This window comes from Molossus molossus, unplaced genomic scaffold, assembly GCF_014108415.1.
Source record: "Molossus molossus isolate mMolMol1 unplaced genomic scaffold, mMolMol1.p scaffold_m16_p_8, whole genome shotgun sequence".
NCBI classification, from domain to species: domain Eukaryota; kingdom Metazoa; phylum Chordata; class Mammalia; order Chiroptera; family Molossidae; genus Molossus; species Molossus molossus.
Genome location: NW_023425402.1, coordinates 62,366,164 through 62,385,908, shown reverse-complemented (window position 1 = coordinate 62,385,908; position 19,745 = coordinate 62,366,164). Strand labels below are relative to the sequence as shown.

Sequence of the window (19,745 nt, the reverse complement as noted above, 5' to 3'; positions counted from 1 at the left end):
AGTAACAAGTTTAGAATAACAATCTAAATTTTATTATAAACAAAAATAAATCTGAAAACCTTCCTTTAATTATACAGTATGTACAAGGATTTTTGAATTACATCATTTTACATAAAATGCTCTAAATGATAGAGGGGAACATCCTATCATTTGAAGAGAGTTGACTGCTGCAAACCTTACACCTACAAAAAGAAACAAAGTTTCACAGGCACGGCCTGTGATCTCTGACTACAGGGAAGAGCTGAAACTAGGAACTTAAAGAGACTTGAAGGCGCTCTCACCAGTGTGGCTCAGTTGGTTGGGCATTGTCCCATGCACCAGGAGGCTGCGGGCTCCATCCCCAGCAGGGAGTGTGCTGAAGTCAGCCATTGCGCTTTCATACAGATGTTTTTCTCTCTTTCTCCCTCTCTAAAAATCAATAAACTATTCTAACAAAAACAAAATAAAAAACTTGGAGGAAAAAAAGACATTCAATATCCTAGAATACTTCAGCAAAAATAGTCAAACATTTGTAACAACACTTAAACAAATCTCTTCAATATGCTATGTTGCTATACAGCAATTTTTTTTGTAATGTATTTAAGTTAAAAAATTGTTTTTCAATCACTTTACATTCATTATTGTTTTGTATTAGTTTCACGTGTACGACATAGTGGTTAAGCAATCATATTCTTTACAAAATATCCCCGATATTTCCAGTACCAAATTGGCACCACACACAATTATAATATTATTGGTTATATTTCCTATGCTATACTTTATATTCCCATGACTACTTTGTAACCACCAACCTGTAGTTCATTTCTCAATCTGTTCACCTTTTTCACCAGCTCCCCAAACTCTTCTCCTCTCTGGCAACCATCAATCTCTTCTCTGAATCTGAGTCTGTTTCTGTTTTGTTTATATTGTTCTTCAGATTCCACATATAAGTGAAATCATATAGTATTTGACTTTCTCTGACTTTTTCACTTAGCTTAATGCCCTCTAAGTCTATCCACGCTGTTATAAATGGTATGATTTTGTTCTTTTTCTCTTTAATCTTCATTCAAGGATATGTTTGTGTTTATTTTCGGGAAAGAGGAAGGGGGAGAGAAAGAGAGAGACAGAGTGGGACAGGAACATCAATGTGAAAAACACTGGTCAGTTGCTATCTGTATAAGCCCCAACCCAGGATTGAACCTGTACCTTTTGTATACAGGATGATGCTCCAATTAATGGAGCCATCTGGCTAGGGCAAATTTTTTTTTTTATGGCCATTTATTATTAATATTTTTATCTTTTTTTAATCCTCACCCAAGGACATTTTCCCATCTTTTGTTCAGGTAGAGTGGGAGGGAGAGAGAGGAACACACAGAGAGAGAGAAACATTGATTCGAAAGGAACACATCGAATGCCTGCCACCCACACGACTGACCAGGACCGGGGACAAACTGCAGCCGAGGTACATGCCCCTAGCGGAAACTGAACCCGGGTCTCTCTGGACCACAGGCGGATGCTCTAACCACTGAGCCAAACCGGCCAGGGCAATCTTTTTATCTTTTTTCTTCTTCCTCCTCCTCGTCAAGAAGATCCATTATTTCTTAAAATACTAGTTTGAAGGTAATGAACTTTCGCTTTTTCTTGTCAATCTCTTCTAGCCTGCAACGTTTTTGTTGAGAAATGAGCTGACAGTATTATGGGAGCTCCCTTGTAGGTAACCCGACAGCTTTTCTCTTGCTGCTTTTAAGATTCTTTGCCTTTAACTTTTGGCATTTTAATTATGATGTATCTTGTTGTGGACCTTTTGACGTTCATCTTGTTTGGGACTCTATGCTTCCTGGACTTCTATGGTCATTTCCTTCACCAGGTTAGAGAAGTTTTCTGTCATTTTTTTTCAAAGAGGTTTTCAATTTCTTGCTCTCTCTCTTCTCTGGCACCCCCAATGATGTGAATATTGGTACACTTCAAGTTGTCTCAAAGGCTCGTTACGCTATCTTCATTTGGGGGCGGGGGGATTCCTTTTTCTTTTTGTTGTTCTGATTAGGTGTTTTCTGCTTCTTTATGTTCCAAATTGCTATTTGATTCTCTGATTCATCTACTCTACTGTTGATTGCCTGTAATTTAGTCTTCATTTCAGTTATTGTATCCTTCATTTCTGATTGGTTCTTTTTCCGGTTTCCACGTCCTTTTTTTATGCTGTTGGAGTTTAAGGTAAATATTCGGAACTAATTTTATTAAGGTAAATATTCTGAACTAATTTTTATTTGACTCAAAAAGTACTTTTATGGCTGAGGAGTGCTTACCTCTATTTTAGAGAAAAGCTTTGTTTCTTTCCCTGGAGGCAAGAACAAAATGTAATTCTGGCTTATTCAGGGACTGCTCATGGATTTCTTAGACTAAAGACTTTTAGCCACTCGTCTGTTAGTTATTTCCACCCAAGAAACAAGGATTACAACAAATGGTAAAGCCAGAATTTTAAAAAAGTCTGGCTCCTTGTTAACATCTCTCTGAAGGTTTGATGGGAGAGGACACTGATAAAACTGGCTATGAATTTCAATAATCACTGCAATTGTTTTCTCTGATCATCAAAGATAGTCAGGACTTAAAAAACCATGAGCTTGGCAACACAACTATTTAAAATATCAAGTAAGGCTGAACTGCACTCAGTGTCTAGGATGGTTAAAGTACTGAAAATCCCCAGGAACTTACTGTAAACAAACAAGCAAGTGTGCAAAAGCCTTTTTTTTGCATTTGGCATCACAATTAAAACTACTATTTTTTTTCCATTTACCTACTGGGATATATTTATGAAGTGACTGCATGCAATAGTAACAATATATTTTTTCCCCTTAAGTATGTAATATAGAGCAAAAACATATTAATGATTAAGAAATGAAATAAAAATCTAGAATGCTAAATCATAATGGAAAAAGCAAGCCTTAGTATCCATGCTTGGATATCTCCTCTGATAATCAGAAAAGTCTCTAAACACTGCCTAGGTCCCTTTTGGTGGAGTGAAAGATGTATATACAAGCAGAAATGCTATGGCTAAGTTATGCTGTTCCTTAGGTCTACAGTTATTTTCTGTGCCAATTTTATTTTACTATTAATATGTTAAAAACCAATATTACTTTCAGTTAGGTAATCAACTTATTTGGAAATGATAACCCTCTGTGTTTAAATGAAGCGATGGTAGACATTCATTTACTAGAAACTTAATAACAAATTTTGAAGAAGCTAAAAATGACACAGTTTAGTACAAACTGTCCTTTACCTTTATTGCTTGTATACACAAAGAATACATTATAAAACTCAGTAGGAGGAGGAAAAAATAATGAAAGAAAAGTTACCTGCTTTAGCTATTTAAAGAATAGTTTTGATAACTTCTTAGATCAACCTGCTTATCTGAAAGAGCAAAACTACAATACAATCACAATATAATTCTAATAATCACATCAGTTATGCTTTCATTTTAAATTTTTTCTTCCAAAAACATTAATGCTATAAAAATGAGGTTGATGACATCCTTATTTAAAAGACACCTTGTACTGGTATCAAAATATGATTTATTTTAATACCAATTGAAAAAATAGATGTTATATAGCCTATTATTTCAATGAAGTTTTATTATTACTTTTATTTTCAAAGTTGGTGGCAAAGTTATTGTTAACAATATAAAATTTCTCTTATTATAAGTGTTGAAATTTGAGTATTGAAAGGCAGCAGGCATTCTAGAATGGGCTTGCAAGGAAAACCAACTATTCCAATATCAATAAATGATACTTGATAAATTTATAATTACTTCTTTAATTTCCTTACTAACACTTCTCCATTTCCCAGGATTTTTATGCATTTGGTATCGTAGAAGTATCTAAGTGCAAGCCCTTTTGCTGGAACAATTATTTCCATCTTCCATTATTTCTCTTCAGTTTTTCAAATATACAGTAAACCAATCCAATAATCATGGCAGGAAGGAATGATCATTTAAGTTGGATAGTGTTCATTTACCTTTTAATTTCATTTAAGAGATATTATTAGAGTCATAAAAGCTTTACAGTTTCAACACACAAACATGCCATCACATAATTAAAAATCTTTATACCTTATAAAAAGGGTTCCACTTTAATGTATCATACTCAAATTTTAGTCTAATGAAATATGCTTTTAATAAGTACAGCAGCCACCACTTACCTTTAAATATTTTATAGATGAAACTATGTTCAGTACTGATCCAAGGATGCTGGCATCAAAGCCCTCACTTTGAACTATCCCTAAAGCTTCTGCATTTCTAAAATGCACCACCAATTATTCTAGATTTACCATACCCTGTCTTTAACTTGGTATATACCATCTTTAGGGGAAAAAAATGTATTAATTTTTTTGAGATGAGATACAAGAACAAAATAATTCCTGAGGTTCCACCTCAAAAAAAAAAAAAAGGATGTTTGCACGTCGCAGCTAGTTTGATACCTCCTGTTTTTGTTAGGCTAGCCTTCACACAAAGAGCACGCATATACGCCACGGTCCATGCATCTGTTTTGAAGCTGAGAACTGCTGCTTATTCAAGTTATAGATGCCCCCATGTTATGCAAGGAGACAGGTGAACCGCATGTCCACCATGAGAAAAGGAAAATAAAAGATGAAACAAATGCAGCAAATATAGGCAGTTGGCATTCAGAACACGCCAAAAAGCTAACACGCATGATTGTCATTATAAAGGTTTTTTTTTTCCTTAAAAAAAAAAGTCTTTCTTTGCATATTTTAAAATTTAACAGTCCCAGAGAATCATGAAGTGCCTTGTCGTTTCTGCTGCTGACTTCTGATGACCTCTAGCTGCTTTTTGCATTGCTGGTAGTAAGCAGAAAGGCTTTTGTTTTCATCTAAAAGCTTTTTATGTTCCTGTACCAGACGAGATGTATTCTGCTGGTCCTTTTCATCCTGGTCCAGTTCTGCAACTAGTTCTTGCCTAAAAACAAATACCAGTAGTAAGATATTCTACATAATGGAGAAAGTCATACCTTAATAGCTGATGATGGAAGTTCAATGAATTATAACTTTTATTCTGGATCTACCATCTTGGGTATACCACTCAAATATATTTATGGGCTGGAATGGAAACTATCAATTACTTTTCTGGTGTAACCATACAAATATCATAATTCCTTTAATAAGTAACTACACTTAGATATTTAGTAAAAACAGATAAAATAGTACAGTAAAAGTTTCAGAAATTTTCATTTGCTATCCTTTTTGTGGAGGAAGGAAGGAAAAAAGGCCGGGAAGGGCTTCATTTGACTACAGGAAAATAATACTTGAAGTTTTTACCTTTCACATTTCACTTTTATACTCATAGTCTGTAGTCACAATCCTATTTAACTACAGTACAAATTGGTAGCTAACAAAATATTTGCAAGCTAATTAAAATAGATGCTATAAACTTAAATCTCGTTCCTAATTAAAAACAGTGAGAACAATACAAAGTACCACTTCTAAACTGCATGTTTGCAAACATTTTCAGGGAAGACCCTCAGAGTCTTCTATATTTTATAGCCTAATACAGTTTTAAAAGTCTCCTTACTTGGGGGATATTAAGTATTAACTCCTGAAGTGAGGCTACTGGATATACCCAAATAAAGTCCTCAAAATGATTTCCTAGTAATATTTCTCAGGTAAAGTAAGTATTTAAAACTGCCAATAGTTTCCACATCCCCCAATCACTATTTGCTTTTTCCAGCACAAACCTTCTCTTTCAAACGATTGAAGTATGAAAAAAGTATAGATTAAACATGTGAAATAAGAAATACAAAGTTTGCTTTAATAGGAAGGGCCAACAGTTCCATAATTAGTTCTACGATTTGCAGACTCTAATAGAGGGTGGGGCAAAAGTAGGTTTACTGTTGTCAGTATGGAAAATAAAACAATTAATAAATAATAAATGAATAAAACTGTTTTGCGTGCTCACAACTGTAAACTTACTTTTGTGCCACCCTGCATTTATTTCCTATCTAGCCTCGCCTTTAAGATATTAATTTGAAATCAAATCACTATTATTAGTAAATTGTGATTAAACTATTTTCCATTTTTCTTGGAAGTACAAACAGAAAACTTCCCACAGATTACTTCAGGAAACAAGAATTTTTATTTGATTAAAATTAACAGAGAAAATTCTGTTACCGTGTGTTTGTGTGTGTGTAGTTTCCATGATGTTTTACCACAATACTTCATTTTAGTTACTACTATAAATCAACTTCAGAGATATAAAATTTCATAAGGGTCATACTTAAACAAATTAAATCTTTGTTATTTATTATTATTTTTTAAAATATGTTTTTATTGACTTTTTTAGAGAGAGAGGAAGGGAGAGAGAGATAGAAACATTGATAAGAGAAAAACATCGATCGGCTTCCTCTTGTACACACCCTCCTAGGGATCCAGCCCATAACCCGGGCATGTGCCCTGACCAGGAATCGAACCTGGACTTCTCAGTAAATGGGTGATGCTCAATCCACTGAGCCACACTGGTTGGGCCAAACTAAAGCTTTTTTTAAAAAAAATAAAAATGCATATAAAAGAGCACAAAAATTGTACTGTATTTCTTTAAAAAGACAGAAAGGAAGTCTATAACTCTCATATAAAATACATGTGATTATAAAACTCCCCTGAAAAACACTCATAAGATATGAAATAAAGCCCACTAACAAGTAATTCTATTCTACTAACCATATGCTGGGAAAGAGCATATCTACAAAATTTTTCTAAGACAGAGCACAACTAAACATTAGTAAATCAAATTATTTTACTTATGTCCAAAAAAAACCAAATCTTTATAAGAAATCTTTTAAAGAGCTTTTAATTTTAAAATGCTGAGAGTATAAAACATGTTTATGTAGCACCAGTTTACTTTCCTTAGTGCTAAATAATATGACATAGTCGAAAGGGTTGAATTTTACATGAAACATAGCCTAAGGATGCTTAAAAATAAACATACACAAAATCTCCAAGTTAGAAATATGCTTAATGATTAATTCTAAAAATGATAAAGTTTTCATGTCTTCAAACAATATTACACATTAACATATTTCAAACACAAAATACTGAGTTTTAATTTTTATTAATAAAAGATAACTTACTTTCTCTGTAATAACAATGCAATTTCTGTTTGAACTTTCATATATTCTTGTGCCATTTTACAATGCTGTTCAAACACTGCCATAGATTCTTTGGAGTTTGGGCATGGTGCCAGAGGCTGAAAATAAATAAAAAATGTTAAAACTAATTAAATCAAATCTCCACATCTAGCTAAGAGTTAAGACAGTGACTGTGATATATTTTTATAGCACTACAGTAATAATCTTTTAAAAATAAGTGTTAAACCATGCCCTAGAAAATCTGTGTACTTTTGTCAGAATTAACTCAGAACTTAAATTTACACTTGCTGTTTTAACAGTCGTTGTTCCAGAGAACCAGACTCGAGAACTCTTGGCCTCTGGTTTTACATTTTAGGTTGTCAAACTACATTATACCAAAAGATGTTTATTGTTCTGATACCCATGAGGAGACACTGAAATCCATCACATATATTTTCAGTCACTATGAACATGACAATGTATCACAAAATTTATTACACAGAAATAAGCTTATATGAATTTTGTATTTTTGTGCACTAAAATTAAAGAATACAAATGCTATTTTTGAAAATCATAAAGATATGAGAGTATTTTGCTCTGGGAGGTTTGGTTCAGTGGTTAGGGCATCGGACCACGGACCAAAGGGTCTTGGGTTCCATTCCAGTCAAGGGCACATACCTGGGTTGCAGGTTTGATCCCCAGCCCCCGTCAGGGTCCGGTGGGAAGCAACCTATGAATGTGTCTCTCATGTCGATGTTTCTCTCTTTCTCTCTCTCCCTTCCACTCTCTCTAAAAAAAAAATCAATGGAAAATATCCTTGGGTGAGGATTTACAACAACAAAAAAGATATGACAGTATTTTAACATGACTGTTAGGATAAGAACTTAGGATACTGCCAATTTTAAATTTGATTAATGTAACTGAAAGAATTTATTTTAACAAGATTAAGGAGGCTAACAAAAAGCATAAAAAAATGAATATACAACAACAGAAACACAAATGTCACCTTTAAAGATAAATTCTCTAAACTTTTTCTAAGAAAAAGTAAATGCTAACTGAGAAAGTACAGTATTACCTTACCTGCAGTTGGTGATCCAGTGTAAGATAAGCCATTGGGATGGAGTTATCTGATCCATTGGTATCTGTAATTCAAGCATGTATTTTATTTATTTTCTGTCACATAAATTATATTAACAAAAGCAGGAAAGCATGCATGAAATATTGGTATTTTTTCCCTAAAGTAAAGAACACATAAAAGTTATTGTTACCGGTAATAAAGAGTTTAGTTTTGAATTCTAAACAAAGAATATCCAATTACCAGATAATTAGAATGCAACCATACTCACATACTTATAATTTAAGTTGGCTATAAATGAAATAACATTAAAGCTTTTAAGTCCTTGTTTAATTAAAAATTAACCCGGGCCCAGCCGGTGGGGCTCAGTGGTTGAGTATCAAGAAGTCGCCGGTTCGATTCTCAGACAGAGCACATGCCCAGGTTGTGGGCCAAATCCCCGGTGGGGGCCATGGAGGAGGCAGCCAATTGATGTTCTCTGTCACTGATGTTTCTCTCTCTCTCTCTCCCTCTCCCTTCCTCTCTGTATTCAGTAAATAAAAAAACAAAAACAAAAAACAATAACAGTGATACACTAATGTAACAATCTTTTAAAAGGGTTAAACCATGCCCTAGAAAACCTGTGTCTTTTTGTCAGAGTTAATTCAGCACTTAAATTTACATCACTGTTTTAACACTTTTGTTGTTATACAGAACCATGACTACAGTACTCTTTATATTCAGAATCATGCCCTTTACATTTTAGTCTTCACAGACATAGATCTACCTAATCAAACCCACATCTCTTCCTTCCCCTGATCATGCTAGGTATATTATAAGGCTGTGTCAATTCTGGAAACACTAGTGCTTCTTAATGGGGAAAATGGGAAAGCAACAGACACACTGCCTTCCAGTGGATCACCTTCATGTGTGTAAATTGTAGTGTGAGCCCCCAATCCCACCCCTCCTAATGAGAATCACTACAGAAATGAGAGATGTTATTGATGGGAGTATATTACACTATGAAAATTGTGGCTTAAAGTCATGGGCAAACAGTTAAATGGGTTAATTCAAATAACTAAATTTTATCCAACTATTTGAACAGATAGCTTCTGCTTGTGTTTCAAAAGAGATAAAACTGCTTTATTTGTGTGAGAAGTATAGAATGGTCTCTTCCCAACATAAACATCTATGTATAGTAGTTCTGGAAGCAGGCAGGATAACTGAATAAGGAATTTTCTATTTCAGAAGTATTTGCTTTCCCACTGTTAGCAGACAACAAATGAACTCCGCAAGTGAGCTGCCGTTCAGCTCTTTTTCTGACAAGTAACTCGTTGAAAGAGTAGTGTGGATAAATGCAAGGTCAGGATAAAAGCAAGGCACTGCATCCAATGCAATAAAACACTAAGAGTTTGATGGTTTAGTAACTTCTTAATTTACTGTTGAGTGGTACTCTAGCTTTTTTTTTTTAAACTATTGAGAATGTGCTTGCAAGTAACTCCAAAAGCTAAGCTCAATCAGTCCAAATGATAGAATCACGTAAGAAATACCATGCAATACTGGCATTGGGTAAGCACACAACACATGGTGGTAATGGTTATTATTCTTGTTATTGATACTAAATGGAGAATGAGGAAGGGAAGGCAGTATGTACTTCAGATTGAAATGTAATGTTTATTAAAGAAAGAATAACAGAGTATTGCCTAGGAGAGCCTCATTTATCCTAAAATTATACATTAACATGTTTTTCTGAATTGGCTAAATCAGAGGTACAATTAATTGGTTATCTTTCTGACCAACCCTCTCCTCATTCCCAAAAGCAGTTCGAAACTATGTCCCCATGGAACATTATTTCCACAAAGTGAAAATGGATTAAAAATGATTTCCCCTTGCCCTGGCCAGTGTGTCTCAGTTGGTTGGAGCATGGTCCCACACACTGAAAGGTCTTCAGGTTTGATTCCTGGTCAAGGTACACACCCAGGTTACAGGTATGATCCTTGGTTGGGGAGCATATAGGAAGCAACCAATCAATGTTTCACTCTCACAATGATGTCTCTCTCTCTCAAATTAATAAACATATCCTCGGAGGAGGATTAATAAATAAATTAAAAAAACAAATAAATGATTTCTCCTTGACTTTATAGGAAAAACTGGCTCAGCAGTTAGAGCATCAGCCTGTGGACCAGAGTCCCAGGTTCGGTACCTGCTAAGGGCACGTACCTCAGCTGCAGTTTGTCCCTGGCCCCAGTTGGGGTTGTGTGGGTGGCAACCAGTCGATGTCTCTCTCATGTCGATGTTTCTCTCTCTCTCTTCCTCCCGCTCTATCTGAAGATAAATGCAAAAATGTCCTCAGGTGAGGATAAAAAAATATACATATCTTTTCTGGCCCCTCAAATACTTATATAACCATCTTATATATAACAATACTTATATAACCATCTCATATTCCCAGGTACATGTTCCTTTCATGTGAAATGTCCTTTTTCTGCTTTATGACTAAAGAAGTCTCTCAATTTTACAAAAAAACTGCACACTATGACAGGTCTTACCTAATTGATTTCTGTCTTAACTATTACAAAACTCAACTTGCACTACAAATTTAGTTTATTACACAGCATGATGACTTTATTTTTATGTGTCAGTATTCTGATGCTCTAATCAGATTGCGGCAATAGGCATGTCTTGTGTTTCCACCTTGGTCAAGTACTAAGCAACTCTCCAGTCGCGTTTTCCCAAGCTCTGTGGCTTCGTGGACTAGGTCTCGGCAGCTCTCTCATTAGCTTGTCTATGGTACATTTGTCTTTTCTTTTTTTAAATCTCTATTATATTATAAATAGAAACCCAAGAGCACTCATTATGTGCTATGATTATTAAATTGTCCTGCTCTTTATTTTTCTCTGGAAAATACACAGAAAGCTCTCCCTTTAAAAAAAAAAAAAAAAACCTAATTAATTAGGTTGTTTTAATTTATGTATGCACTTCGGACTTTTTCCTGAGTCAGTGGGGCCGGCAAAGAAAAAGCTTTACCTATTTCGTCCCTGTAATTTATTCTATTAGCTTAATTATCAATACTTTTCTTAGAAATTGTCCAAAGCTTCATAAATTATAAACATAAACCAGAGCCTCAACTTCTAAAATTGTATTCAACATTATTTAAAAATGGTAACTGCATATTTGCAATAATTTCAAAGCAAAGAAAAAAATCAGTTAACATAACAAGCTGAATCTATATATGATTTCTAGCTACTGATCTTTTGTGGTAGTTTAGGTTCCAGAAAAGAAAAACAGTGAGATGGGAGTTGAAGGGTGAGAAAACATGACGTGGAAACACAGCAGTTAAGCAAGATGGACATGAGAGGATTCTGATTTTATCCTCACGCACTCACAGTCTGTTACACGTTGAGATTAGGCTCAGCTGAAGTCAGGAAGCCCGCCATGTTGAGTACCAGGTTTAGGTAAAAGCTGTAATGTCAGGGAGAGCACTCCCTCACCAGATGGTTTAGGAACCAAAAAGAGCTGGTATTACCCGACCGTTAATGATGAAATCTGTCCAGAGCATTTCCCTGTCTGCCTCTGAGAAGCACATTGTGATAAATTCTGCACATGTGCTAAATAGTGGTAAATGTTCTGAGCAATCCTAGGTTGGGCTGTGCTAGGGGTGAAACTTAGAAGAGTTTTTGCTACCGCTAAATTTAAACTTACTAAAACTAGAGAGGACACTGCTGGCTAAACATAGTTCTTTCTTACATGACACAGACAAAAGCCACCCAGTTAATTTTTTAAATTAAATTATAAATTTAACTAAACCATGCCAAATATTTATAAATACTTATAAGCAGTATTTTAGTTTGTAAACAAAGAGAGATGACTTTTTAATTTCAATTTAATTGCCACTATTAATAATATACTTGATCTTATATAAAATTGGAAAATTAAACCTAGGTCTAAGAGATCACTGTTCTTTCTCTGACATCATAGCATATAAATAATTATTTTTATAGGAGCATACTGCTAAGTGTTATCAAGGTATTCTTCTAATGCGAAGGAAAAGTTAATTCCACTATGGCACATAATTTCCTGAAGGCCCATAATGAAACTATTCCATCACTATATTTTAATACTAGTATTTTGACCAGTTAGTTATTCATGTTACAGAGTTTTAATAACTCTTAACTGGCTTTTAAAGGTCTATTTAACAACTATTTATATTACAAAAATGAAGTTTTCCTATTATTTAAAATGTCATAATCAGAAATATTTTTCTCACTAAAGTACGTGGTATCTTAGATCTTTAAGCCCTGGCCAGTTTGGCTCAGCAATTAGAGCATCGGCCCAGGGACCAGAGAGTCCTGGGTTTGGTTCCCGCTAAGGGCACGTACCTCGGTTGCACTTTGTCCCCAGCTCTGGTTGGGGTTGTGTGGGTGGCAATGAGTTGATGTGTCTCTCGTATCAATGTTTCTCTCTCTCTCTCTTCCTTCCTCGCTCCCTCCCACTCTATCTGAAGATAAACGCCAAAAAAAAAAAAAAAAAAAAAAAAAAAAAAAAAAAAAAAAAAAAAAGGTCCTTGGGTGAGGATAGAACAAACAAAAATCCACAAAAGACCTGAGATGAAGATTATTATTTTTACCATCCTGCTAAATTAAGTATTTAAAAGATAATGATGTTATTACTATCATCTAGTAGAATGGATCATAATAGGACAGTAACAGACCAAAATATCAAGAACACAGTATCTCCTAGCTGGGAAAATCCCAAAACAAACCATCTTTAAAATACATCTTTAGTATCTAGGTGAAAAAAAATGCAGAGGGCTAACAGTCTCTGACTCAGTACTCAAAAATACATTTTTAAGTTTATTGCTAAATATTTGATTTTATTAGTAAGAAAATCTACACTGTGCAATGATTACAGTAATGACACAACTAAATGAAGATAAACATTGTAAATTCAACTTCATAATTAAAATGAAGAAATAAACTGGTCACCTGTGGAATCATCAGGGGTCCATGGATGACTTCGAGCTGGCTTTTCTGAGGTTGGTCCTGAGGTAGTAGTGATCATTCTGATGCTAGGACTGGATGACCTACTGCTCACCTGTGGAAGAAGTGACAGGAGATGTATTTTTTAACACTGACCAAAAGAAACCAAAACATTTTTCCATTATTAAGGCAAAGGACAGAATTCCATTTTTATCAGTAGAGGTCCCAAAACACTCTTGCAAAAAACCTCAAATAAATCCTCTAAGGAGACTTCATGAGTACACACACACACTATACACACATACTGAACACTAATGGTCTGAAGCTTCTGTTCTGACTACCTGTTGTGCCCAGAGGAACAGGTGTAAAGCCTTAGGCCTTTGTAGGATGGAAGTAACACTGGAGAACCTTCATGCTTAACGCTAAAACCCAAGAAAGGCTTCACACTTAGGGAAAGAATGAACTAGAAAAAAAAATATCTACCCTACAAAAGAAGATAAGTAAATTTGTCTGTCTTGGTAGTGGCTCTGGGTGGAGGGCAGAAAATGTATGCACTTTGAGTCTGCAAAAAATTTCCAGAATTGCCCTGGCCGGTTTGGCTCAGCGGTTAGAGCATCAGCCTGCGGTCCTGAGAGACCCGGGTTCGGTTCCCGCTAAGGGCATGTACCTTGGTTGCAGTTTGTCCCCGGCCCTGGTCGGTCGTGCGGGTGGCAGCCACTCGATGTGTCCCTTTCACATCGATGTTTCTCTCTCTCTCTCTCTCTCTTCCTCTCTCTCCCTCCCACTCTACCTGAACAAAAAATGTCCTCGGGTGAGGATAAAAAAAAAAAAAAAAAAAAAAAAAATTCCAGAATTGATGGAAGATATAACAAATCCAGAGCAGAAAAAAATAAAAAATAAACTTACAATAATGAGTTAAATATGGGGCAAGTTATAATCAAATTCAAGAAAACAAAGACAAATAGAAAAGAGTAAAAAGCAGCCATAGAGAAAAGACAGATTATATGTAAACCAGTTGGATTCTCAATAGCAACAAGGGAAACCAGAAGAATTACCTTCGAACAGTTAAAATAAAATAACTGAGAACTAGAATTGTTTAGCCAACAAAAATGTGAAGAATGAGATCAGAATAACATTCTCAGATGAGCAAAAACTGAGTCTATCATTCATATACTCTTAATATAGAATTGCTATGTTCTTCAGGGAGAATAAAAAATTTTCCCTAATTGAAGGGCCAAATTAAAATCAGAATTATTGGTAAACACAAGTATGAATCCATACACTGAAAATATTAAACAATAAAAACAATGACTAATTTATAGAATTACCAAACAAATAAAGATGGTACTAAAATCTGAGTAACAATAGCATCAGCAAGAGAAACATAAATTTAAAAATCCTCATATTGTTTAGGATTAGGGTAAAGGATATAAACTTTAGATTGGGCATGAGTGTTAAAATTTCACAGGTAATTACCAAAAGTAAGAATATATCTAACCCCCCAATCAGAGAGAAAAAGAATGGAAAGAGAAATATATTTATTGAGTTCAAAGAAAGGCAAAAAAGGAGAGGGGGGGAAAAAAAAAAGAAATAAAGTACAAAATAAGGGAGAAATCATAATTAATATAAATGGATTAAACTCTCCAGTAAAGATATTTAAAAAATCATAGTGTCAGGCTAGATTAAATGCTGTTAATAAGAGACATATCTAATTCAGAGATAAACATAGTTAAAGGATGAAAAAAGATAACAAGGTAAAATATACTCAAAATAAAGTTATATATCTATGTTAATATCAGAGAGAATATATTTTAGAGCATAAAAAATTACTAGGGAAAGAGATACAAGTGATGCAATACAGGTCATAACAATTCAAAATGTATATGCGGTGCCTATTATAATATACGCTGTGCCTATGCATAGTTTCCAAACAGGTAAAACAATAAAACTATAAGAGAAACATACACAATCAATTATAGTGAGATATTTTAATAATCCTCTGTAAATGATACATAAACTCAGACTAAAAAACAAAACATGTACATAGAAGTGCAGCTTGAACTCCATGAACCCTGTGCCTGAAAAATGAGAACATGCATTTTTTTCTTTTTGGTACGTGCTCCTAGCAAGAACCGAACTCAGGACTCGCTGGTCCACAGGCCGACACTCCAACCGCTGAGCCAAACCAGTCAGGGCGAGAACATGCATTTTTTTAAGCACTCATGAAATATTTATGAAAACTGATCATGTACGAAGCTATAAAACAGATCTCAAAAAAAGTTTAAAAAGTCAATATATATAAACCATATCTTTTTGTATTGTTTCACAATCTTAAAAGAAATTCCCATGTTTAAACATTTAAAAATACTTCTAAATAACTCGCTTGTTGAAGAAAACAAAATGGAAATAAAAAACTATTTGAACTGAATTTAACTCGAATCACACTAAAATTTGTGGAATGCAACTAAAGAAGCACTTAGAAAAAAATACTTAAGTACAAATACTTATGTGAAAAAATCAGAAAAATGTGATAATTTACAAGCTAAGGATTTAACTTACATAGTTAGAAAAAGAACCAAGCTATAAGCTTCCCAAAAGAAACAAAACAGAATGAGTATACTATAAAAATTTTGTGGTTAGTAAATAAAAAACAAAAAAACAGTGAAATAGACAAATTCCGAAAAATCATATAAATTACCAAAATTTCTATACTTTATAGAAAATACCAAGGTTTTACAGATGAATTCTATCAAATATTCAAGAAAATGACACTTTCCATCTTAAAAAAATTCTTGAATAAATGAGAAACAGTTCCTGACTCACTCAACAACAAAAATATTTAGAAAGTTGAGGTTATTCTACAAATGCACAGGTCACTTGACATTAGGAATCTATTAATACAATTCATTATATTAGAAGATTAAAGAAGAAAAACCTTGATACCTAAAAAGTATTTGATAAAATTTAACATCCACTTATGAAACATACATTTAACAAACTTAAATTTCATTTAAGCAAATTTCTTAACCACATAAAGGATATTTACAAAAAGTCCAGAAATGTGCTGTATAACAGAAAATAGCACTGTGGGTTGGTGAGAGGATGACAAGGTCACAGGTGAGGAATACAAAGGAGACTGATGGGAATTGATCATGTTCCCTTTGTTATGTAGGGTGGTGGGTTCATGAGTGTTCATTTTATTATCAGGTTTCAGTGCTTACATATTAGATGTGTCTTATCTATGTATCTATATATCATATATTAAAAACTCTCAAGGACATATAAATTAAAATAGATTTCATGAGAATTTTTTAAAAAGCAACGGTTTTTGAGGTGTTAATAAATACCAATAGGAGACTCAAAAAGGAAAACAGAGTCACAAAGTGTCAAATATCAAAAATGTATAAATTCATAAAGAATTTTATGTCTAGTTTCAGTATGTAAGCAGATGAACACTCAAAGACTGTATCAAGTAAAAATGAGAGGCTATACAGTAGTGTAGAGTACCACTGAGTAGAAATGATCAGATGTGAGTTCTAATGGTGTAATATCCAATTTAGTTTACTTCAAGAAGTCTTGCTTTCCTTTTCTGGAGAGGGGTTGGGGCTGAGTTAAGGAAGTGATGACTTTCAGTGTTCCATCCAGTGCTAAAATTCTGAGTTTAAGCCTTGAAAACTCAGTGCACTGAGGATACTAAATAGTGAAAGCACATTTGTAACAATTTCAGAGATTAAATCATAAAATAATCTGGAAGAAAAAAAAAAACTGATGGAATGTTACTTTATTCTTGGGTACTTACTGAATTGTTTTAGAAATTCCAAAAAGCTTTTCTATACCATAAACAATTTAAAACTCAGTATCAGCCCGGTAGTTCCAAAACCTTAGTTCTTTCATGTCACACTTATAAAGGAGCCCTGTGTATCACTATGTTCATTCTGTTTTCTCCTTGCTAATCCCTCTCCAGAATGTAAGGCCCAGCTCAGGTTCCCTACAACAAGTTTGCTCATTTCTGCTACAACCCTGGTTCTCTGTGCACAAAGCCAGAACCTATGTTACAGGATGAGGAGTGCCTAGCATCAAGCAGAACAGACAATGTCTACTGGTTGTTACTGGATCAGTTCTGAAATTCTCACCCTGACATTCCTCCACCAGCAGGTTTACCTTATCTATCCAGATCGCCCCTCTTCTGACAATTCCTTATGCCCTTGTTTTTCCCTTCTGCGTTTAATCTTGACCTTATAATCATTCAGGGATTATGGTATAGTGAAAAGAACATGTGTAAAACTGAAATATATATAATTGCCACTTTTATAGGTCAAAACAGTCAACTATCATCAAATTCTATGGTTTAGTCCAGTGATTTTCAACCCTTCTCATCCCATGGCACACATAAACTAATTACTAAAATTCTGTGGCACACCAAAGAACATGTTTTTCTGACCTGACCAAAAAAAAAAGGGGGGGGCATAATTTTGATTCATTCACACAGGATGGCTATTGTTGTGTTGGGGGTTGTTATTTTTAACTTTGACAATCCAAGGAAAAAGAGGTTGGTGTTCTTGACTAAATAGCCAGGTATTGCATGTTTAAAAAATTTTTGCAACATACTAATTCAAAGACCTGGGTTTAAATCTCAGTTCTGCTATTTATAGCTGTGTGACCTTAAATAAGTAACTCAGCCTCTCTGAGCCCTAGGTTCCTCATTTATCAAGTGTGGATGACAAGTAGCAATAGTTAGGAAGTCAAGCTTTGGACAGAATACAACCCAGAGTTTGAGTATCTGGTCTGCCATTTATTAGCACTGTGCCTTTAGGTAAGGTATTTAACCTCCAAGACTCAATAGTAAAATGAAGACAGTATTACCTACCATCAGGACAAAAAAATCACACGAAATAATGTACTTGAAGTGTCTTGACACAATAAAAATGCTTACTAGATGGTAGATAATTAGGTTGTTATAAATATAAGATGGGAAAATAGGAGTTAACTTGTAGCACCTAACAATTCCCTCTCTAGATCAAAGATCATAGTTTTTTTTTTTATCCTCACCTGAGGACATTTTTCCATTTTTTGTTCAGATAGAATGGGAGGAAGAGAGGGAGGGAGGAAGGAAGGAGGGGGGAGGGAGAAGGAGGGAGGAAGGGAGAGAGAAACATCAACGTGAAAGGGACACATCGAGTGGCTGCCACCCGCACAACCCAACTAGGGCTAGGGACAAATTGCAACCGAGGTACGCGCCCTTAGTGGAAACCAAACCCAGGTGTCTCTGGACCACAGGCCAACGCTCTAACCGCTGAGCCAAACTGGCCAGGGCAAAGATTATAGCTCTTATATAAAACATATTCAGTAACTAAAACATCACAAAAACATTTTTCTCCTCAAATTTTGGCTGTATTTATAGTCTGTTCCCACATAAACTTCAACTTCAGTCAGAAATGCTTTATACTACTTTATACTACTTTGTGATTTCGCAAAAGTATAAAATTCTCCTAAGGGCAGAGAACATGTGTATTTTTATATTATACTCCCTAGGATTTAGAAAATTACTGACTATACAATAACCACACAATCAATACTCATTGACTAAAATGATAATACAAGTTGTTGGCACTCAGAAATAAGACTGGTGCTTCGGCTTATTTACCTTTTATATATAAGAATAAGAATACACAGCAAAGAGAACTAATGATGAAATATCTCTCTTATTTTTACAATGCTGTTACCCTTGGTAAAACAAGTGCAGATATTATGACATTATTAAAGTCCTTGGAACCTTTTTCACTGAAAGCAAGACTTGTGATTTAAAAAGAGTACACTGATTTGACCATAGTTATAATTTGTAATGTAAAACAAGAATAGTTTTTTTTTTCCCCCAAAGTGCTAGCAGGAGGGTTTCATAGTCAACCTAATTTTATGTTAATAGTTTTACTTTAACATTTTAAAAAGAGAAATAAATATAAGTGTTTTTGACATGTGGGACTCAGTATCAGTTATGAGATATTGAACAAGATATAAGCAATAATTAGGTTTATAAAATATAAGAATGGATTTTGTATATTAAAACAAAATCCTATTATCTGTCATATTAAAATAAATAATCCTATTTGGACCTACTATGACTTGCAGTAGTCTTTAAGTGTGTATCTTTCACAAGAGAATTCTTTGCTACGTATTTATTTCTTTTCACCTTCTATTTTCCAAGAAACTCTTAGCACCTCATGTGCGGTCATTATTTTTTTTTTTCCTACTTGAGATTTTCTATAGCTATAAAACAAAAATAACAAGGATAATATTTTCAGGCCAAGTTTCAAAACTGGTCTTTCTTTAAAATGACAAGAAGGGCTCTAATGAGCTAAATTTAAATCCCTAAAAAGTCTTCAGATTTCGAGGAATTGATCTCAATGAATAACCTAATATGCTAACATGTTTGTATAAAACAACTAAAAAAATATTTTAAAACAAACCACAACTGTATTTTCTGAATACATGAAAAATAAAAGGCATAAATAAGAGGAACAGGTAATATTTGACAATTAAAAAAAATCTAGTTTGTAGGTTCAATTTATGTTACTGCTGACAACTTGCTATGTACATGTCTTATTTTAT

The 19,745-nt window shown here is 34.2% G+C and overlaps 1 protein-coding gene across 5 annotated transcripts in view; it reads right to left on the bottom strand.

Moving 5' to 3' along the window:
- Positions 1 to 3,262: 3,262 nt before the first annotated feature.
- Positions 3,263 to 19,745, bottom strand: part of MAP3K7 (mitogen-activated protein kinase kinase kinase 7) — a 68,314-nt gene continuing 51,831 nt past the window's right edge. For 3 of the 5 annotated variants that reach the window (XM_036248356.1, XM_036248358.1, XM_036248359.1), the window contains exons 14-17: positions 13,146 to 13,254; positions 8,187 to 8,248; positions 7,110 to 7,225; positions 3,963 to 4,945 (exon numbers count right to left, since the gene is read on the bottom strand). In XM_036248356.1, the coding sequence (XP_036104249.1) occupies positions 4,765 to 4,945; positions 7,110 to 7,225; positions 8,187 to 8,248; positions 13,146 to 13,254 (468 nt within the window). In that variant the 3' untranslated portion in view covers positions 3,963 to 4,764. Of the gene's footprint in view, positions 3,385 to 3,962; positions 4,946 to 7,109; positions 7,226 to 8,186; positions 8,249 to 13,145; positions 13,255 to 19,745 lie in introns of those variants that run through there. The other 2 variants (XR_004957617.1, XM_036248357.1) reach the window with 2 other exon arrangements.